This window comes from Atractosteus spatula, chromosome 12, assembly GCF_055471065.1.
Source record: "Atractosteus spatula isolate fAtrSpa1 chromosome 12, fAtrSpa1.hap1, whole genome shotgun sequence".
Taxonomy (NCBI): Eukaryota; Metazoa; Chordata; class Actinopteri; order Semionotiformes; family Lepisosteidae; genus Atractosteus; species Atractosteus spatula.
Genome location: NC_142717.1, coordinates 46,676,786 through 46,699,993, shown reverse-complemented (window position 1 = coordinate 46,699,993; position 23,208 = coordinate 46,676,786). Strand labels below are relative to the sequence as shown.

At 42.8% G+C, this 23,208-nt stretch overlaps 1 protein-coding gene and 1 long non-coding RNA gene across 2 annotated transcripts; both read left to right on the top strand.

Annotated features, from left to right (window-relative positions):
• Positions 1 to 922: 922 nt before the first annotated feature.
• On the top strand, positions 923 to 2,225 carry hoxa1a (homeobox A1a). Its single transcript, XM_088929336.1, has 2 exons — positions 923 to 1,529; positions 1,864 to 2,225. Exons 1-2 carry the CDS (start codon positions 923 to 925, stop codon positions 2,223 to 2,225), a joined length of 969 nt encoding a protein of 322 aa, XP_088785462.1.
• Positions 2,226 to 6,483: 4,258 nt separating this feature from the next.
• On the top strand, positions 6,484 to 22,096 carry LOC148823221 (uncharacterized). Its single transcript, XR_016093843.1, has 5 exons — positions 6,484 to 6,562; positions 9,404 to 9,596; positions 20,324 to 20,379; positions 20,842 to 21,168; positions 21,489 to 22,096. It is a non-coding gene; the product is annotated as an uncharacterized LOC148823221 (long non-coding RNA).
• The last annotated feature ends 1,112 nt before the right edge of the window (positions 22,097 to 23,208 follow it).

The window sequence follows — 23,208 nt, the reverse complement described above, 5'->3', positions numbered from 1 at the left end:
AAGCCAGCAGGACTGCGAGCCTCCGGGGCGAGGCTTGGGAAGCCAAGACCTATATCGTAGAATGAAAGACGTGTCGGTTTAGACTGTAGTCCAGCCTGTGTTCGCCTCCAGCCGCCGGAGAAGGTGATGCGCGGAGCTCAGAGCGCTCTGATAGCATCGCTGGCTTTGGTTACAGAAGGCTCTCATCTCCATGCCGACAGCTGTGAACACACACAGACACCTGATAGGATGCGACCTGTCTGCCGGCTCTCGAAAGCTGACGAGCAGCAACTTCAATCCAAGCATCCACCCCCAGTTAAATGTTGAACCGAGCTCACCTTGTCTTTTCACACTACAACTCTCAGAAGACAAACGTGAAATACATGCTAAATTCCAAATCCCACTTTATAAATGTGCCCCAAAGACACATTTAATCTTAGAGTTGTTGACTACAATATATGTAATACGTTCAGTTAAACAGAAAACATTTCACAACCAGAGATGGCGCTTTTCTTACCTTGTGCTTAAGTGATGCTGAAACAGCTGTGCTTTCGGGATGGAAAAGCGAGAAAACAAGAAACGTTATCCATCAGGAAAATGGGCTGTTTATTGTCTCGAGAAGTGTCCTGAACGATTTCCGCTGCACTCTGTCTCGCCCATTGTTTGAACTAGCAATACATTACGGGCTGGTGTGCGTCACCTTGATAGAGGAGCGTGGAGAATTTAAATGTCTGTAAACCGGTGATCTATCACCGCCAGCAGAAGGCTATCTCAGCACCGCTGTGCAGCCACTGGCGGACACGAGTCACGTGACCCCCGCTCCTCATTCATATCGGTCTGTGCTGGCCCGATGGACGAACTGGGCAAGTTGGCACGGTCACCCGGGCTGGAGCACGGTCATCGCTTCAGACCTGACCAGTCGTGACAGGTAGACAATGCTACAATGAGCTCCTTCTTAGATTACCCTGTGATCAGCGGAGAAACCGCGTCCTGCTCCTCCAGGGCTTTTCACCCAGACCATGGGATTACAACTTTCCCGTCGTGCTCTGTCACAACTAATACCTGCGGCGCTGACGATCGCTTTGCCGTGGGCAGGGGCTCGCCAGGGGGCATTCCTCAGCACCCTCACCAGCCGGCCGCCTACCAGCCTCACAGCAGCCTGAGCCTCACGTACCCCAGTCACCCCAGCTGTGGCGCGGGGTATGCCACACAGGGCTTCTGTGCGAGTTACAATCATTACTCACTGAACCAAGAGGTGGAGTCTAGCGCGGGGTACCCTCAGTGCGCCCCAGCAGTTTACTCGGGGAACATTTCGGCTTCCATGGTGCAGCACCACCAGGGCTACACCGGAGCGTCGGTGGGGGTACTTCCGTACACGCACGGCGCTTACGGCCACGAGCAGGCGAACCTGCCCCTTCCCGGCTACACGAACCCCCTGTCTCCTCTCCACGCCTCTCACCACGACCCCTGCTGCTCTCCTCTGCCCGAGACATCGCCCCAAGCCCAGACTTTTGACTGGATGAAAGTCAAAAGAAATCCGCCCAAGACCGGTGAGTGTCACGCTGTTGCGCCCCTTTCTGATCGTTGTTGTGTCTTTCTGCGGCGCTTAAGGAAAACTGAATTCAACAGTTTATTTCTGTATCGTTTAGTTGTGTTGTACTGCTGTCATGCAAAAAGCCCATGTGACGAGATTCTGTAACCCTTGTGCGTTTCCTCAAGGAGCACCTATTCTATACGATTGCTACCCAGCCTGTGGAAGTCGACCTCAAAGTGTTTTCCACCTGTTCGCCCGGCTTTGTCATTAAGCGCACATCCTCTGTGATGTTCTCTCACACGAATGACGATGCTCAGGCTGACATCCTCTGCACTTTTTTTGGTTTCCAGGGAAAGTTGGAGAATACGGTTTCGCCGGCCAGCCCAACACGGTGAGAACGAACTTCACAACCAAGCAGCTGACGGAGCTGGAGAAGGAGTTTCACTTCAACAAGTACCTCACGCGAGCCAGGCGGGTGGAGATCGCAGCAGCTCTGCAGCTCAACGAGACTCAGGTGAAAATCTGGTTCCAGAACCGGAGGATGAAGCAAAAGAAACGCGAGAAAGAAGGTCTGTTGCCGAGTTCTCCGTCGGCAGCAGCAGAAAGCGAAGAAAGAGGAGAAGACGCGTCGGAAAGATCTCTTTCTGCCCCTTCGACACCTTCTCCAGCCTCATCCTCAGCGTCCACCGCGGAGACGTGTCCCTCCAGCTGAAGCTCCTGAGCAGCGCGCTGACAGACCAGCCTGTCACTGCGGCTGCACCTCTTAGCTCCAGTCATACAGTCATCGGAGGAAAGTGGAAGATTGCATTGTCCGCATTTTATCATGTTGTTTTAGTGATATAGAGCAAGTAAGTGCTGGGATTTAGATGATCGGAATTTCAATGACAACAATATGTATTAAAACACAAGACAGATGACACAGTACATACTGTAGTCAGCAAGCTGTTTTCTACTACATGTGTAACTTCCCCAAAATTTCAGGTGATGATGACAAATCTAGAGAAATGCACTAAATGCAGAGAGTTTGCAGTCGGGTGATCTTGCCTAAACTCTTCAGCTTATGAATTGCAATTATGTAATTAATTGGATGCAGTTATAATATGTGTATTTAATTCATTTTTTAGAATCTCTTTTTACATAACGACGGTAAGATGTTAAGGGTATAGAAAGACACAGCTTGGGAGCGATCTTACATTTTTTATTTTATACAGGAAAAACGATAATGAAAAACAGATACCTCATAAAGAAGACAAGCTCACTTTATTGTAAATTGTGTTTATTTGTGTGAAATAAAACGAAATTGCACTGAAACGTTTAACTATTGAAATGTTCAAAGTGGGTTCATCCCGAACCTGTGAAGGCGCACACTTTAAATACCTCGGAATACCAAGTTGTATTTGACACCTGTGTTCGTGACGACGTCTGCATGATGCACAGCGCTTTGATGTACCTCACTTAACACTGAGTTTTATCAGTTGTAAAAGTCTATTTCTGTACAAGCGAAGAAACTATAACTACACATTTAATGTATTTGAATCGAGTAAAGTTTACGGGTCTATGTATGATATGTATTAAAACTATCCTGCTTCTAAACAAATCAGAAATGACTTTTTTTTTCCCACAACAGGGTTAGGAGTTATTTTGGGAACTCTCTAGTCTTTTCCTTCTCTGCACTTAGTTCGTTTTAATATAAAGGTAGTATACCTGCACATACGTTCACATTTTTATTGCTAAACAGTTTTCGCCTCGTTAGCCTCAAAATGACGAATATTTTTCAGCTTCCCTTTGGAGTTTATATGAATTCCAGTCTCCGGACCCTTTCATCTGACGTCGCAGAAGCTATTGACATGAATGTCAACACCGCAGTCTCCAGAACGAGCCTTTTCATGGAGTTCGCCCGCAGTGCTACACCGAAGGGGCCATAATGTTTAACTTTAAAGGCTGGAGAAAACAAAACCGGGAAAAATACTTATTTTCTTTTTGGCCGGATCCTAAGAAGCCTTTTTTGCACGCTACAGCATGGCAACATGTGTAGTATGTTTGCACTAGATGTTTACAGGCCGTGTGCGAATACTATAGAAGAGCATTTTCTTAATTATAATCTTGGTCATTCTACAATTCCATTAAACTATTGGATAAAAGACTGGTTTTGGATAAAAAAGACTGTAAGGCAAAATAAATGTGTGTTATTTAAATATGGACAGCGGCGTTGTAAATGATTCGGGACAGATCATTAATAATATTTTCTATTTTTTTTCGATTTAAGAACACGTGTATGCAGAAATATCAAGCCAGATACACAGTGCTAAAAAGTATTAATTTCATATCTACTTACATGTTTGTGTGACACCAGTTTAAAATCTGCATGTAACATTCACAGGAGATCCCCTTGCGTAGTTAATGTTTAAATTGGTGGTTTATTTAATTGGTTATGTTTTTAACTAATTGTTTATCAATCAATTGTGTCGATTTAATATTTGAGACGTATAAATATTTCATCAGGCATTTTATACTTAAGCCACGAGTCATATTACAACATTGATATTGTCGCGAATCCTTAATAAATTGAAGTCTGTGATGTTCTGGAAATTTAAAATGTGTATCTGACAAAGTGAGAGAGGGATTTATGTATTTTAAAACAATGACGAAACAATCTTTGTGTGTCTCAAGCTATATTTAATCTTCAGAGTTTTTCAGTATTGCCCAGAAGTAGAACTAGTACTTTTCTAAACCGATTGACAAACGTGTAAGATTAGTATTAATTAACGTAAACTCGTTTCATTCTGCTCAATGAATGGACTGAGATTGGTTAAATATTTTAAAACTACGCGGTATAAAATATTGTGTTTAAACTGGAATATGATATTGCAGTAAAATTAACCCCACAAATCAGTTTTTGTTTCCAACGAAGTTTTTTCGCAGACTTCTTGGTAGTCTTCTGAGCGTGCATACTTCTTCTGTTGAAGCCTCCGCCTGTGCGCGGGCTCCCATTGGGGAAGTCAGGCTGATACAGATCAATATTTACTCAGAGAGCATGCATCCACAGACAACAGGAAGCTCGCCGGGCCGCTGTTTGCCGTGAGGTCACTGGGGGGTCAATCCAACATTAGGGATGGTAGAGGCTAATCCGCCATTATGGATTGTGATTTCTCCTTCCGATGGAATAACCGAAATGGTATCTAAGCATTTCCACATTTGAAGGTTTGAGAGATTAGCATCACCGCGGCTTGTTGGTGGCTGTCTTACCTAAGTCCGACGAGCGACTGCTGTTACAGTAAAGATAACTAATGCATTAACGCAAACCGCCCTCACAAACGCGCTCAGTGAATTTCAAAACGCAGACAATGTCATGTTTTTTCCCCCTATGCAGGTCAAAGTTCGGAGACACACTGCATAAATGAATATCTAAAAAGAAATGATTGTGGTTTTCTCGATACAGATCATTCAAATCGACAACCTCAACAAAATGGGGGCTTCAGTCACCTTCAAAAAAGTATCCATCATCGGACTCGTGATTGAAGGAATCAATCTGGAATGAAAGAGGGTGGGCTTAACGAGGGGTTCATATTACAGAGGCTGCGTGCCCTACATTCAATTAATTTAAAACCTTTAACTTCCCGTGGTATTCTCGTGGCCTTCAGTACACAAACTGTTCAAGCCTAATAGAGGTATGATTCTCTGTGGAATTATGCACTCGTATAAATAACTATCTTCCCACAGAAACGTGTACCTGTGCGTGTCAGCCTATTGGAGGCTGACGCGTGCACAGGTGGGCAGTGCAGCGCGCGGACGGCTCGGGCTCAGTGCCGAGCAGCTGGACTCGGCGGTCCAAGTGACCTTATTCAACCTGATAGGTTCTGAAATAATAAAGAAAGCCGAATACCGACTCTTTACAGGTCTTAAGCTCTGAGGGCACGCACAGGGGCAGAACTCCGGTGTCCTGCTCAGCCAGGCGGCCCAGCCAGCTCCGCAAGCGGCTCTTCCCTATTTCTGGGGAAAACTGCAGGGCGATCTCGCTCCCTTCGTGCTCCGAACCCTGCGCTGCGCCCAGTGAAAACCGAGTTTATCGGTCAGGAGATACTTCCTCGGCACCCAAGGGCTTGTGGGGGGAGGGATGAAGTCGAGGAGCTTTGACCTTCCTTGGAGAAATATGGTTGATCCTTTTTGAGATTCGTTTCTGACCAATCAGCCCAGAATTAGTCCATAGGGAAAATAATGTAGGACAAGTAAATAAAATGTTGTTAGTGGGACCAGACGCGATAGCACTTATGTGTTCCTGAATTTTTGTTTCTGGTGAATATTGTGATATTGAGACAGCATGGATACTGTCTGGCGCATTGGAGCCCAAAACTGGATATCAGGCGTGAGCTGTCTCACGCCAACCCCTCACAGTACATTTGTGAAAACATTGTGCGCCGACAGCGATACTGACTTGAGTTTACGCACACAGACTACTGGAACAGGACGAGGCCGAAACCGTGTTAAAAATCTTAATGAAATATCCTGATTTTATCATCTTTTCTTATAATTAGCTAGACGAAGGCCAGCGATTCGAGGCCTGTTCAGAAACCAGCGAAAATGTATAATGTAGCAGACATCCAGTGTCGAGTGTAAACGGCGATGAAATTCACGGGATTATCTTTTAAATTGACACTGCGGTTCAACAGACTTGTACTGTAAAAATACAGTGTTTATTCCGCCCGTCTCTGTGCATCACAGTACTAGCACATTCGTGTACTACTACTACTACTACTACTACTACTACTACTACTACTACTACTAATAATAATAATAATTACCACTATCATCATCAAAAGGAAAATGGATGCCGCCATTTTCATGAAGAATCACCTGGCCTGAAGTTTCTCTGACGTACTTCGTGGTAAATTACCTTAGAAGGAGTAACTCGGCTGAGGAAAGCTCGAACCGACGTGAAGATTAATGATTGGCATTCACCTTTACCTTGAATGTGTCTGCGGGTGCTGTCACTGAGCAGCCATTTCGGAAGGTCTTTGGCTTCAGGAGATAAGACCTGGGTGCAGGAAACCTGTGAGTATTTTGTAAATACTTTCATATAACGTACAATCGGTGAAGAAGCTCGCTGTGAAAAGCTAGGTGTATCAGGGCGGCCTGTTGGACATGAGGAGAGAAACGCACCTTATTGAAAGATTGTGGCGATATCAGTGCTGTGACTCGATTGTAAAATGTTCAGCGATTCCTGTTTTTCGTTCATGACACGCGGATAAGAAAATGTCGATTCATGACGAGCTGGTCGAACACCTTTTGGGAGCTTGATCTCAAACAGGATTTTTAAAACTTCTCGCATCTCATTGATTTCGTTTTTGCTCCGCGTCAGGAGTGGCGGTATAAAAACCTAGACATTCACCATCTATTCATTTTGTGGACTGGCCTAATTACGGCCCAGCGTTAGCGTCCAGTTTTCCATTTGTTTTCAAGCGACGCACTTTATACAAAATGATATATATATATGAAGCTTTTCACATAGAATAATCGTAATTTAAAATCATAATTGCTCAATTATATTAATTAACTTTTAAGGATAATGTAAAAGAGAAAAAATGCCGAACTTCGTGTTCCTGACTGAATGTACCAAGAAGCTTTTATTTATTGGTATCCCATGCGGGCCACGGTTGTGCACTAAACAGATACCGATTATTGACAGCTGCCTGCTGCTATGCAAAGCAGGATGGCGTGATTGGAAGTAAAACTGAGGTTTACAAAACAAAGAATAGGTGGACATTTTCCCGCAGTTTTAATGCTGAAAAAGTCGGAACAAAGAACTAAATTGTATGTTGTCTTGTTTCTATGTTAATTGCAGTTTTCTAATATGTGTGAGTGAGAGACCGTGAATTTGCTGGACTGCATGTATTTTGGTTTATTGTTTTTATACGTACGTATATAATCTATTCAAATGACTCCTTGGCGTTAGGAACTTTCCAATAAAATATATTTCTCCTAACGTATTTTCAGTCTACACTAGTTATACATGTAAAGTCTGAATTCACATCTCAGAACTGTTAAGTTTTCATCTGTTTTTCCAGCAGATCTAGAATATGCCATTTCTGTGGTGCACGAAATCAAGTAAACGGATTGTTCAACAGCTGCCCCCGGGTAGCTGTTGTGGCACGAGATAGGCAGAATGTTTTAGTTGATTTAACATTTGGTTTTATTTCCTGCTTTTAAAATTAAGTATCTCTTTGGAAAAGAAAAACAAAGACAAATAAATTATTTACCAACGAACGAGAACAAGAAATGGAGTAAGAATGATCTACGTAATAACTTCATGCAGGACACCATTTGTCTATATTTGTATAAAAGAAAAAAGAACCAGTCGTACTTTCTGGTTGTTTTAATTTCATGCTTTTACCCAAATGTTTTCTCATGAAGCCATTGTTATGAATCAGTATTTGTTTTTAAACGGTACTTTATGTACTTTGTTTAATTATCCGATTAGCGTTCAGCCGCCGAGGCTTTCAAGACAGTCTTGTAAAGAGACCTGTTGTGTCGTATACGACTGATATAATTATTGTTCGGAAACATCATCGATTTTGTCAATTCACTCCCCTATATTTGAGTTTCTATTTTTCTATTTTTATATAATTGTTTTAGTTTAGCTGATAAATTATTTTTGAACTTCAGTACTCCTCTTTTCCAAACACACTGCTTCTCACATATTGCACAAATTTTCTCAATCTAAAATTATTTTTATGATACATTATTCATAAGAGAATCGTTTTTTTTTAACTTTTTTTCATCTCAGACTTTTAGATTGGTAGGGACATTCTGTTTAAATGGATACTGCCCGAATGGATGTTGTTCGCTTCTGTAAACAGGAAAAAAATTGCAGTATCGAGAGTATTTAGCATGTTGTTCATAAGTGTTAGGCCTTTACTGATCTGGCATAATGAAGCATAAAAACAAAACGGGTAGAACATCAATCGCACTTTCGTTTTTTTTTTAACTCAAGCGATTCTTACAGAAGACTTTGTCCACCTGACTATTGCGCCCGGAAAGTCAGCTTTTTAATTTTATTACTATTTGCAACTGCAAGAACAGTGAACACGCCGATGAAACGTCATAACACCGGCGCGTTCGATGAGAATCAGTTGGTATAAAAAAATCAGGTGAAACGCATTTCTGCGTATCCACAGTTTGACCACTGGTTTCTAACAGTTTACGGAAGACCGTGGTTTCGACGAGAAACACAGGCTGCATGGGCGTTATGACCAGAATCTATCAATGTTTTTTATTGTAGAACGCAACACCACAATGAAGTGTATTCCCCCCCCCCCCCCCCCCCCCCCGATTTGGTTCATTTTGGTGACTTTAGCCAAAATAAAGTTTCACGGTTAGGCTGTCGAAATCAAAAGGCTGTTATTCCCGAGAGCTCTGGTAGTCGGGTAAGCGACAGGTGGGAGTTTGGTCACTGTGTAAGAGTTACGCGCTCAAGCGATGCATGTTCCGGCTAATTCTAAATTCTCTATAAATCTCGTAGGTAGTGGAATAGAAAAATGTAAGAAAAAATAATTATAGCAATTAGATATAATAGGGGGCTACAACCTTCAGATGTACTTTTTTCTTTTTTTCCTGCGCGTTTAGGTAGATTGGCAGTCAGACGTTTAAAACACTAATCCCTTCCTTAATCGTAAAATGGTTTCAGAATGGATCGATAAATGAATCCATAGATGCATGTATTTCCTTGTTTTAGTTTTGCTTGGCAAGACTAATCGGGAATTGAAGATGGTTTGTAATACGGGGATGACAAAGCATTTGAAGTATCGAATTTAAAGTCGTGTGAGCGCTGGTTGTTTACTCTCTTGGCTCTAGTTTGCTTATGTCACTGAACACCCGACTCTCCTTCCTCAACAGAGGGTCACAGCGCGGTCACTGCGGCCCCGATGGACGTCCGGCGGCTGCAGGGGGAAGGGCACGTGGCCGGGCAGCCCCGCGGGTTCGCCTCTGCAGGTCGCCGGGGATCGTGACGTCACAACCCCGCCTCCCCGACTCGCGCGTCCACACCTCTCCCTGCAGGGGGCGCCAGGGCAGGCGGGCGATTTCTTCGGTGCGTTGAAAAGGCTTTCTCATTGCAAACGTGTCGCCACGGCCACGCGGGTGGGCTGGGCTGGGGTCTCCATCCCCATCCGAAAGAGCTGCTTGTAGGCGACTGCTGGTTTAACCCTTGTGACCTCTGTGACACGTTTTGAATGTGATGCGCTGGAATTTCTAAAAAAAACGAAGGTGTGAAGTTGTTTTGATCTGCTTTTAAATGGAGGTGTTTAGGAAGTGCAGCGCGGGAAAGAAAATGTATTTTGCCTGACCTGGTTGTCAAAAAATAAGCAAACGAATAGCGCCATATACGCTTATTATTTAAGTTTCTTAACTGGTGTCAGTATTTGTTGGAGCTCACGGTGCTCTCTTTCCAAACTCAGAAACGTGATGGTAGGGGTGGCCAAGAGGGGTCTCTTTTATTGCGTGTTTCCATATTGACTAATAAAAACAAATTAGGGAGAACATTATGCTCGGCCTCTTCTTTCTGTGTCTGAACGCGGAGTCTGTGCACCTGGGTTAACACGGTGGGGATGTTCTTGACTTGCGGCAGGCTGTTTTGGTCTGGGTGGTGTCATGACAGAATGTTTCCAGCAAGATGACCCAGCACTGACCTCGGGCCCAGCTGGTCAGCTGGTCTGGGATATTCAGGTCTGTTTCCAATCCCTGTGTCTCCTGCTCTATCCTTCCTGGCGTCACATAAGAGCACCTGCTGAGTTTCAGGAATTTCCTCCAAAAAATGGTCACATTTAAAACAGGTCTGGAAAAATGTAAACTACAGCCGCTCCGTTTTAATTTAAGGAAACATTTCTAATGAAAGTTTAAAGAAAGGAGATGTAGTGCTGCAAAAGTCAAGGGTCTAAGCAGCAGAGCCAGTTCAGATGCTGTGCTTGCAGAGGAATTTGTGCAGAGTTTGAGTCTGGAGCATCTGAAGACAGATTCCTTTCCTTCTTTGACAAGCCCTGCTGTGTACGTTGTAGCTCAGAAATTGTTTTCATTTTTACCGATAAACAGTTTGATCCTTCATATATATTAGAACCCCAAATGCTTTTACAGAGCTGCAGTGCGAACAGACTCACAGTATTACAGAAGTGGTGGGGTTACAGAATTGTGTAAGCCAAGGAGACTGTCTATTGGCTCAAGTCCAGCACTTTCACCTGCCTGTGTGAAGTTTTCACGCAGAAGCCCACCCTGTGCTCAGGAAGAGCTCCTCCAGTAACTCTGGTTTCCTCCCTAAAAGACATGAGCGGCTGATTGGCTGTTGAATGTCCCCCCCCCCCCGCCTCACCCCCCCCCCCCCCCATTATGAAGGGAGGTAGGAATCCCAGTTTATTATTTTGTCCTGACAAGAGTGTCTCTGATTTCTCCCAGCCCTGTATTTAGGTATGGGCTGAATAGAATGTTTCACATATTTATTTTTTTCTTAAATAATAGAAAATGTCAAATTAATAAATTCTCTCTGCAGCCAGTGAAATAAACATGTATTTTTTTCCTAGAATGCAAGCTGAGACCTATGGAGCAGCTTTGCTCTGTTTCAGGGAACAGAGTCACCTCCTCCTCTGGAGTTTGGTGCTGATGGTGCTTGTCAGTTTTACTTAGTGATGAGTTACTTCAGGTTTGACTGAACATGATGAAATAGTCCTTAAAAGTGCTTAAACCTTCTTCTGGTAAGTCCTGTGTTGTTCTCTGGAAGTGCAGTTACTGAGACAAGCGGGACTGCGATTCCCAGCTGCTGTTCTGATCAGTTAGAAGTTTTCAGAACTCGTTGGGTTTTAGACGATACGCGATCCTCAGATCTCATCGGCTTTTCTAACTACCCAGCTGCAGCAACACGGCACAGTCGCTTGTTCCAGACTCCCGAAGCCCTTTGCATGGAAAAGCCCGCTGTCCTCAGTTTCAAATGCCCTGCCCCTTTGACGCCTGTCGTATCCTCTGGTTCTTGTTTCATGATCCCGAAGTTCCCTGGGTTGTGCATGTGATTCCATGTTCCTCCACACTGTCTTCCATTTTTCTGCTTCTCCACAGTGCCACGGAGACGGGAATGAGGTCAACATAAACACCTCAATCACTGTCATGCGTAGCTTCTTCAGACCCAGAGTTTATAGCTTTTTATCTGCTGCAGGTTCTTGTAGAAATTGTGCAGATGAATCTGAATTTAATTCTGCATCTGTCTTGGAATCTGACAGGTCACCTGGTGCTGATTTAGACGCCCTTGCAGGCTGTGACCCCTGAGGCTGGACCAGCTGCTGTAACAGCGCCGTCCCTGTTACTGCAGAGTGTGTCTCAGTCAGCAATACAACATGAAAAGCATGGCCTGCGTTTGGGGCATTGTTAATTACAATTTAAAGAAACAAGCACAAGTTGTAACATGTCTTCTTGGCATGTCTTTAGAGAGTCTTCTTGTCTTTAGAGACTTTTCTATTACATTATGTTCAATTGTACTCCAGCAGACTGCAGTCCTGGTTGTAGGAGTCCAGTGTGAACACAAGGCAGTGTTACATAGCACTTTGGGACTTTTTTACAATGCTACTGAGCCCATATTCCTTTACACTGACTCAGATTTGTACTGTGTGTGAGGGGATATTTGTTTTCTTTTATAGTGTTATACGTATTTAGAGACTGCTAGAAAGTGGCATGTAACTATGGGCTATGCAACTAACCTGAAAGGACAAGTTAGGAGTGAATAATGAGCAAGTCAAAATGTTGCTTTTTATAAAAATAATATAGTTAAATAAATACAATTCTTTCATTCGTATAGTTAATGGCAACCTCCATTATTTAACAGCCCAATAATATTCAAGCTGAGTAACTCATTTTTTTTTGTTTGGAAAGTTGGTCAAATCCAGTTGCTTCTCAAAGCAGCCCAGCCACAGGCAGAGGCAGGAGAGATGAGGATGATGCACACATGTCCTGTAGCCAGTGAATCATCAGGCCACGTGTTTCACCTCTCACTGTGAGCCAGGGACAGACACCAGACCAAGATTCTCAAAGCTTCACTCAGCCACAGAGGAGCTGACACTCAGCTAATGACAAAACCAGGCTCTGAACCGGCCAGGCGCCAGCACCCACACAGCCCCACTCATACTCCACTTGGGAGGAGGGGGGATTTTAAATTTATCCTTTTCACACACAGGGATGTCGTTCCAAGATTAAATCCAAGTCCACAGCTGCAATTAAGATGTAACACATTTCTAGTGATTAATGCTGATGATTAATAAAGAGTAGAGTTGTCCAGCTGTTTGCCATTTAAATCACCTTTTTTATCATTTCATTCCCAACCTAATGTAGCACCTAAACCTAAAACACAGATCCATATTTGCTTAAGAGTCTCTGAGGTTGCTTTGGGAATTGCTTATGGACATCAGTTTTCAAATCTTCACACAGATTCTCAGAAGTGTTTGTGTCAAGACTTTGAGCCATTCAAGGATATTCACGTCTTTATTCATTGTAGCTTTGGCTTCGTATTTTGAGTCATTTTCCTGGGTTTAGGTCTTTCACAGAATAGCGGGTTATCTTCTAAGATTTGCCTGTATTTTGGACCATCTATTTTTCCCTCAACCTTGTCAATTCGCTACTGATGAGCAGCAGCACATAACACACCGCTGCCACACCATGCCTGACAGTAGGGACGGTTAATGCACTGTGCTGACTGTGCACCAGATATAACACTTTCTGTTTAGATCATAAAGTTCAGATTGTGTCCCACCTGACACCAAAAACATGTGCCATATGTGAGCAAAATATCATTTAAATGCTTTCTGGCAGACTCCGAGCAGGATTTGAGATGGATTTGTCTTTTTGGCACGTAGGGCAGCTTTCTGGAGTGACTTGGGTATTGTTAACTCCTGGATGTTTTTTTCTCATGTCAGCCAGTACACTCTGTAACTCCTTCACAGGCGCTGCTGGCCTCATGGCTGTGTCTGCTCAGTTTGGAGAGACAGCTTGATGTAGGCAGTGTCTGGGAAGTATGATACACCTTCCTCTTCTTGATTGAGTTGGCTGTGTTCACTCATATTAAGAGACTCCAATATTTTCCGTGCCGTTCTGTACCTGATCTGTGCCTTTCACTTTATCACCTTATCCCTGACCGGCCTTGAAAGCTCCTTAATCTTAATGGTTGAGTCTTTGCTTGACATTCACTACCTGAGCAAGGAACAGATGTATTTATTTTGTTTGTATAACAGCACACAGACAGAGCCCAATCAACTAATTGTGTGGCTCTGTAAGATAATTTTGTGCACCTGAATTAATTTAGGTTTGCCACAGCAAAGGGTTGGAATACTTACGCAGCTGTGACTATTTCATTCTCCTTTCATATGAATTATATGTAAAAATGTCTTCCTTGTTTTGATTTGTATGTGTGGAGTAGGTTGTGTATAACAAAATGTGAAAACCATCCAAGTGTCTGAATCTGATATAGTATAGAATACTTGATTGTGTTAGAAAATGTGTTCTATTGATGATTAATTAAAATATTGGTTTAAATTACATCTGCTGTACATCTGTACAGTAATTATACTGTTACTTGTTTGTTGGGAAAGCAGACAAGCATCACTCCCCTTCATGTTTTCCTGATTATTTAGAATTTTAATTTCTCACTCTATAACTAATTAGATTCTTTGTCCATGTACAAAGTGGGTGTTTATCTGGTCACATTTCAGGCCAATTGCTTTGCTGTGCCGAGCCTGACCAATGTGCACCGTGATTCCTACGTGTCTTCATGTCTCTGATGTACTGTATAACCCTCACTTCAAAAAGGAGTGACAGAAAGAGCTCAAGTGAAAGCTGTTGAATTGTCTCGCCTCACAACAGGGCGATGTCTCTCCTCTGCGGTCAAGGCGTTTACCACTCCAGAGCGATTGAAGGAACGTTTGATCCGCCAAATACGAGCGAGGTGCCTTCCAGCGCCAGAGCAACACAAACATCTGGTGTCACAGATTCATATCTCTACCACAGCTCCCCTTTGTTCTCCTGAACAACAGCCTTTGGCCTGAAACGTATCAAGTTTTATAACACCTGTCTATTGAAAAAAGCACAGATCTGATTTTAACTGGAATATGGATTTCAGAAGTAACAGCGTTGGTATTAGCTGGGATACAGACCCCAGAAACAGTACGTCTGGTATAAAGTGGGTATGAATATGTTCTTCTCTAAAGAAAGTGACGGTTAACCCTGCCTCATTTTCTCAGAACAAGTTCCTTAGCCTCTGTAATGCAAATAGTGCTCTTTATGAGCTATATTTAACCCAATGATATCCAGTCAAAAAAGGAAAACCATTATTTGCAAAGTGTTTAAACTTTCATCTGAGTTATGTAACAAGGTATAATTCCCTAACTGAAAGGGAAAATTCCAGTAGTGGTCTTATCCTTTGTAAGATCCAGCAGGTTTGTAGGATGCTTGCATTCTTATAGTTGTTCCTTAAACCCTGGGTGGAATAATGCAACTTTCATAGCTACATATTTAGTTGCAGGTTGCCTGATGCTATTAATCAGCTGTGCTGTTCGGTGCTTTCGCTGCACAGTGACTTGCTGTTCTCTCTCATGGCTGCTCAGTGCTGCTTCAGCAGTTGAGAAATGTGCGAGCTGTGTGTCTCACACTCAGGGCCCCTTTGATAGCTCAGCTATCCTTAAACCCACATAGGGGAGAAGAAGTCCAAATCTGTTTTTGTGCTACTTACAAGATGAAAGAAGACAAAACAACATGAATTCATGTTGCTACCATGCTCCAGTCCTGAGCAGGGTGTCCCATATTCCTATAGTATTCTTTTCTCAGGCAGTACAGTTCAATTGTTCTTTTGTGCACTGATGATTATGGGATGGTGCTGAAATAATCTTCGCTCAGGGTGGCACCTTGACAATACCCTTCATTTAGCACTAAGTTTATGAGAGCAGAAGAACATCTACAAATGAGAGGAGGCCATTTGGCCCAACCAGCAGTCATTGTTTCCAGGATCTCATCCAGACACTTCTTGAAAGAAGCCAGGGTATCGTCTTCAATCACGTGGCTGGGCAGCTTGTTACATGCTCCCACCACTCTTTGGGTATAGAGGTGCATCCTGTTCTCTGTTTTAATTGCACTTCTGTGTGGGTTCCACTTGTGTCCTCAAGTTAGTGATTTACTGCTGAATATGAATTTAAAATTAAAATACCATTACCTCTAGAAAAAGAATATCCATCTGTTTTGGAATTGCTAGAAATACAATGCTATTTTAGGAATGGATGAGAATCAATTGCTTATCTGCTCCCTAATGAAGGTGCTTCTTTTGAAGCAGTTTTGATATATTATTTGTCTCACATGCACCTCTTAACTCTTTTATATTTCTTAAATACAGCTCATAACAGGTTATTAGTAATCGTGTTAAAGTTTAAGTTAACCTGATTGGAAGTATGAACATTTCATAGTTGCCAAAATTTCTCTCCACTTGTACTGTATTTGCTGTAAAAGCCTAAATATGAATTGGGTGAACAAATAACGTTGACTGCAGCTTTTCTAACATAATTCCGAGTTATTTACTTCTGTTGGAATGCGTTCTGAGTCCGTACTGTATATTAAATATATTACTTGGTAGGATTTGTATTACTGAAGCCCCACAATGCTCAGGGAAGGCTGGTCACACCTGGTCTCCAGGGGTTTTATTTCTGGCAGACGTTCCTCTGATGGTAACTCTACAGTGCAGAGTCACAACTGGCTCTTGTGCTTCTAGATAACAGTGTTTGAGGCTTCCAGACCGGGATGTCATCAGCAATCTTATAGAAACTAGGAAATTTTGATAACTGCAGCCACTGACATGAAAACCTTCATGGTCAAGCAGATCTAATGGAGTGTTTCAGGTTTAGCTTCTGCAGATCTCCAATACTCATCATCCCTAAAGATGGAAAGACTGGGAGCTCCTGTCTGGATGAGATTTAATAACATGTCTGGGTTCTGGGAAGCTTTATTTGAGGAGGAAGCACACTGTGTGTGTGAAGCTGCCAAGGCCTCAGTTCCGCCAGAGACTTTATTGTTTTCTTGCACAGAAACCAGCAGTCGATCGCTGCTTCTGACCTGAATACATCTGTGTCCTCTCTGCTCCTGCTGCAGTCATTGTGGGTGAAGGAAATCGTCAACACCATTAGATATGTCCTTAGGAGGTTTTTAAGTAGATTTTGGAAAATGATCAAAATAGTCACTTATACGATATAAGGCATTTGTAAATGCACAGATAAGTCTTTATAAGCAGTACAAGTGGTAGGAAATGAAGATAAAGGAAAGCAATTAAATTAAATATATACCCAAGGAGGCAAAGTAAATTCAAGCAGGACTGATCTAATGTTCCAGAGAAGCAAGCAAACATATGGACTCATTCTCAAGGGACTGGAAGAACACACACCAGCTAACTCCTGGGGGGTTATCCACACTGTGTTTATTTACATTGGTATCAGGGAGATCTCCCTGCTTTCATTTACTCTGCTGACAGGGTAGTTGCTGGAGGGACAAAGACACATGAACTCATCTACAGTACGTACAATCCACACCTTGTACTGCGTTCTGTGGCTATTATGCTTCTTGAATAATCATCCTTTTTGTTTCATTAGTAAGCTTACTTACTACCTTATTTACTCTTGTTTGTAATGTTTGTCAGAACATCACTTGTCATTCAGGTGCAAAGGCTTTCCTGGCAGAGCAGTGCTGCTGTAATTTGTACAGAGAGTCTGCTGTGATGAGAGAAATCTAATTCCTTAACTACTCTAACTTCTGAGTACATCAGTCAAACATAGCTGGGTTTCAGGCGATGGTATGTCTCTCTAAAGTATGTGCTTACAGCAACTAATAAAGGCTTAACAAGCGCTGTCAGTGGCCATATGTGATTCAGCTGCTCGTTTTGCTGAAGGCAGATAATTTATGCTGCACCCAATGGCTCTGCACCAGTCCTGCAGACAGCAAGCATGCCGACGAAGAGCAGAGCCAGATCCAAGCACACTCGTTTTACAGATTTACGATCCGGTGAATGCAATTCGCTCAGCCCTGTGAGGAAACGAAATGGCACTATTTATTTATTTCAGTCCTATCAGTCACAGTCCTAGAAGAGTTATGTGGCGGCCCTGTCATGGGGGATGTCCTGCACATTAATGCGTGGATTTCTGATCCTGTCTCCTCTGCTTCCAGACGGCCGGTTGACCCAGATCGGTGTCGCCCTGTGAGGGCCAGTTGTTTCCTTTTCCTCCTAAGCCTCATTTTCATCAAATCTGTTGGAGATGTTTAATCAACAGGACAGGAAGTGGCATCAGGAACAACAGAGCATGTGTACTGTAGCCTGCCTGGACTGCTAAACGCTGCAGCCATGTATAAGAAGCTGCCTGTGGCATTAGGCAGGCAGACAGGATAGATATGGCACATGCAAGGTGTGTCAGAGAGAGGAGATGTTCTTCCTGGCCACCGTTCTTCTCCATATTGTGGATTACAACAGTTACACAGTTGTTCTGCTGGAAACCCCATCCTTGACAGCAACTGGGACTACTGTTCTAGTATAGCAATAAGATCTTTAAAATTCATGTGAAAGCACTGACTCTGTTCTTAGTACTGGAGTTTCCTTCCATGTAGAAATATGCTTTTCTGGTTTGGGTCATTGATGGAGCCACTTCTGGAAAACTCCAGCATAAGACTAGGGAACGGATGACAAAGTCACTCAGATCTAAGGAAACATGGGACGGTGAGAGAAAGGGAAGGATTTGTTAAAGTTATAATGGCAACAGAACTATCTCACTTCGCTATGTGTCTCAACCTGTCTCATTAGATTTCTGTGGCGAAAACAAAGAATTATAGAATTTCTTGACAAGCTGGAGAACGATTGCTCTTTCTGAAATGAGGGCTGTGTAAGATGTCTGTGACTTGTCTTAAAGACGACACTACTTTCACACACCTGAGTTACCTCTGTGTACAGATTGACAGCTAATGTGTAAGATGCCCCAAGGTGATTTCTGTTAATAAGCAAATTATACTGCCTGACATTGAGCCCTATGATAAAAGAAAGCTTTTTGTCTGCAGGTGAAGGTATGTCAGCACCCTGTGACTAATCCCATTACATGTCATGGTTAAAACTCTATAGGAGTTCAGCAAAAATTACTTGCTACCCTTGACAAGACAGCAGTGTTCTGATCTGTCATTTTATCAGGTCTAGGAATTGTTAGATTATGTATGTGTCAGTGAAGAGGGAAATGCAATATTTCAGTATTATGGCTAATTTGTCTGTAAAATGACAACTTTGACTTGATGGTTTGGTTTTAGAGTTGTAAAAGTTAAATTTAATTTTTTATCACTAAAAGGGGTTACCCCATTAAGCTTATACATTGGATTAGATGTGTTTCTGGTAAATATAGAGTATGCTCAGTGTTCAAGACATACTGATGTGTGAAGAGGGTTGTGGTGTCTGAGTTCCACAGGTCCACCCTGTTTGTAATGGGATTGGAGTCTGAGGATTGTCCTGCTCAGGTAAAGCTCAATATTTGAACTTTAACCTTTTTTAGTTAGAATTTCAAATAAATAACGTTATTTAAAGGCTTTCATTTGCATGTTATATACATTTCACTAGAAGAAAACATGCAGTTGCTACATAACCTCTTCAACACAGATGCTGCTGTGTTCAAGTGTGTGAGAGGAGAAATGGACAAGATTTGATCTGCATTCTGCTATAGGCGAATGTAACCAGCTGCTTGGTTAAGTTCAGCCTACTCCAACAGCGATTCATTAATTATTTTCTTCTTCCTCTTTAGGAACCTGCTGGTAGGATATGTAGGTAGGATATTTCTGCCATGAATACCAAAAAACACAAGCTTTGCAATAGCACTGTTTCTTAGGGAACCTTGAGGTACATTTCTGACAGCTCCTCTAGGAGCTGGAGAGCAGCAGAGTCCTTCTGTTCCTCATGCTGTTCTAGTACCAGGCTGGGGGATTAACAGTCCCACAGGGTCCCTGTGAGAACGAGCTTCTTTCCCACCTACCCTGTCCTGTACGTCGCCAGGCCAGCACCTCACCTCGGGGGGCACCCCCATGTGCTCCAACTTCTTCTGGGATTGCACTGTAACATCTGAATATTTTCGCAAGTGACAAACAAAACACGCTTATTCTCTTATGCGGTGGGAATCTAAAGACATTCCTGTTGTAATCTTAGGAATCTTAGGATCTAAGATCCTGTCATGGCATTCTGAGCTCTGAAGCACGTGTGCGTAGACAGAGCAGAGTTTCAGGTACATCTCTGTTTTTCAGTACAATAACTCAGCTGTCCTTGATAACTCTGATCCAGTGAGGAAGAGCCTCTAACAAGCAGCCTTCACCTCTCTTTTCCCCAGGCTTCTGCCAGAGTTATTATTGCTCTTGGCCTTTCAAGCACTGCTCGTCCTGTCCCCTCACAGGCTCGTTCTGGGAGACCTGGGTAACCAGTCTGGTCGGCTGGACGTGTTTGTCCACCCATTGAGGCAGCAGAGCTGGGAGGAAACCTGCACATTGATCAAGCCGCTGTCAGTCCAGTGATGAAACAGCTTTGAAATGAGTTGATTAGATCATATAGCCTGAAATGAAGTGTATCTGAAATGTCAGTCAGCGTTACACCAAAATCATTACGAAAATATTTTTTCTGTGGCCATGTGTTTGAAGTACCTTAAGTCTGTTTTCATAAGAAGAACATAATGTTCAGATTGGTAACTGAAGAAGATGCCAATATGCCTAAAAGTCTTATTTCTCTGGACCTGACTCTGATTACATTTCCAGGTGAAAGTCATGGTGAACAGACAGTGAGGCAGTGTCTCCCGACAGTCTCCCGACAGGTAAGTGCAGAAAGATCGTCCCTTTGTTAAAGACCGAGACCCCTCTGAAAGCGGTCTCTCCTAATGTTCACAGCCAGTGGCTGGAAGGGAAGTTAAAGAGAAATCTATTTCCTTGGGGAATATTTCATGGTCAGAATTGGGTGTAGACTCTTCCAGACGTTGCTGCTTGAGCAGGACAGAGGAAACACGTATGTCCAATAAACTGCAACAGAACAGAGTAATAAGAGTTTGTAACTTTACCTACCACTTATTATTATATTACCGTAGCAGTAGTAAGAATATTAACAATAATAACAATGCAGATGACGAATTTAAATTGCACTACCAAGAACATGCAATTGAAAGTAGCTACTCAGCTGATTTTGCTCATTTGGTACAGGAGTAGCTTAGTGAGACCAAAGGATCCCCAACTCAAAGACTCATATTAATTAATTATCTTGTGTTGTTTCTTTCTTTTCCTAGATCTCAAAGTCACATGATTTTACTTATGGAGTCTATAGAAACAGCCGTGCTGAGCCTCCTGGTATTGAAAAGGTTGAGATTTTGGAACTGCCTCATCTGGAAACACCTGGTTCTGAGCCTACCTGGCTGTCAGACACCTCAACACAGGATCAGATGTGATTAAACAGCAGTACAGCAGGGAGCTGTGAACTAGTCCTCTTCACCAGACACACCTGCTGCATAAAGTGACGTACTGAACCTGGACAGTCCTGAGCTGAATGCCGGGCAGCGAAGTGAAACAGATCACACTGTGGAGAATGCAGCTTCATGTTGTCCAACTGTACTTAGGTACTACCGAATATGTTTTCTTATGAATTTCAAAATACTTTAAGTTTAGTCTTTTCTGAATCATGGAGACTTAAACTTCTGTCTTCATTTGACTCTGTTTCTAAAATAAATGCATTTAAATATTTGTAAAAATACAAAAATGCTATTTTGCACGTAGAAGCCTTTCACGGCACTGTAAGGCCTTGCCTTTATGAATGACAAGCTTTGAAATATTAATTGAACCAGGACCCTCTTTCTTCTGACTGAGGAGAGGACGATGTTTTTGTTCGTAGCTAAATCATTATTTAAAGAACTGGACTTCATTCCTCTCGCCTTTACAGCTTCATCAGCACCTGCCATTATTCCTCAGTAGGCGAGAGAAGCCTTGGGCTGTCATTGAGCACAGCAGGTCCCTGATGAGAAACCCTGAAGAGCTCCAATCTGTAGGGCCAGACTGCAGCTGGGCCATCTGGAAAAGTGGAAAACTGGGTCATGTGACGCGGTCATGTGACAGGCTTGGTGTGAGGCCACCTACAATGTGGCTCCCGTGCGCCATTCTGGGGCTCTGCGAACATTCTGCAGGACAGGGCTGCAGGAGATCCTTAAGGAAGAGTGAACGGGGTGCAAGCTGAGAGGACGAAGTAGGAGAAAAATGTGTGAGGAATCTTCACAACACCAGACAGAAATGCATTCTTAAATTCTTACTACTGTGTGTCTAATCAGTTGTGCTAAGCATTGTCCTGATGTAACTACAATGTAATGTACTGCAATTAAGAGTTTAATACATTTTCAAGTAAATATTTAATTAATGCATTTATTTTCCTTGTAGAATACACCAACGAGTGACAATGTGTACAAATTGCTGTGAGCTCTGAGATGTGGAGTGATAAGCTTATACGTTTTTTAAATGACCTTCTTCTGCCACAAACATGGATAAAACATTATTGCTGCATCTTCACTGTCACTGGATTTTCGTTTGTTTCTTAAAAGTCTAGGACACTTTCTAATCATCCCTTAGTGGATGATCCAAAATGACAGTCCAATGGAAAAGACAGCCCACAACCTGTGATGTGCAGCGAGATCAACATATTGTTTTGATTTATGAGTTGATTTTGCTGACACTTTTATTCAGTATTATAAGAATCTCAACATGTACGTCTGGTAAATAAACTCTCTCACCCTCAGCAACACACATTTCTGCACCTTAAACAAGCAGGGGCAGCTCCTCTGAAGAAGCCTAAGAGACACATCTTGCTCAAGGATATAGGATCAGTGTCTCTGCTGGGATCTGATCCCACACCCTGACCCATCTAGTTCCCAGCGCAGACATCCTCCGCCTCTTACCTGCTGGTGCAGAGGCTTCTGGTGAAGACAGGGCAGACAGAAATGACAGCACCACTGTAGAGGCTAAAACTGGGGCTCAGAGCCAATGACTATGTTTAGAAAACAGGTCCTGTTGTATACACAAATCTTCAACACTGGATAACATAAACACATGGGGTAGGCAATGGACATTTCAAGCAGGATATTGCTGCTTAGTAAAATCGGGAAGTGCATTTTTTTAATGTTTTGTAAAGTGTGTTGGGAATAGCATGAAAAATGTGGGCATCAAACCATCCATTTCTGCACACAGGTCGTTCTGGACTGCGTGATGTTAGTGACCCTCTTGGAACATCTGTTGCTTGTGTTGAGACAAAAATGTATATGCAAAATAACTGCTTTGGTTCATTATAACATTTCTACCTGTACAAATCCATGCTCATATGTTCACCACTATATTAATGGGCTTCCCCACAGCACTAGAAGTCTAGAACAGACTTGAGGTACCGGTAGCCCAGTCACTGGCACTGGTCCCAGTGACACACATCAGTCACAGAAGGTCCTACAGCCTCTTCCATCAAGCAGCAAAGTTGGATTTCTGATCCACCATTTTATTATCAGTGGAAAGTAGCACCAGATGACTTAAATTTAAAGTAAATAATATTTTAACTAATGAAAATGAGGTCTACATCTCCTGATCCTGCACAAATCTTCATGGAAATGGAGCTGAGTTTCAGCTGT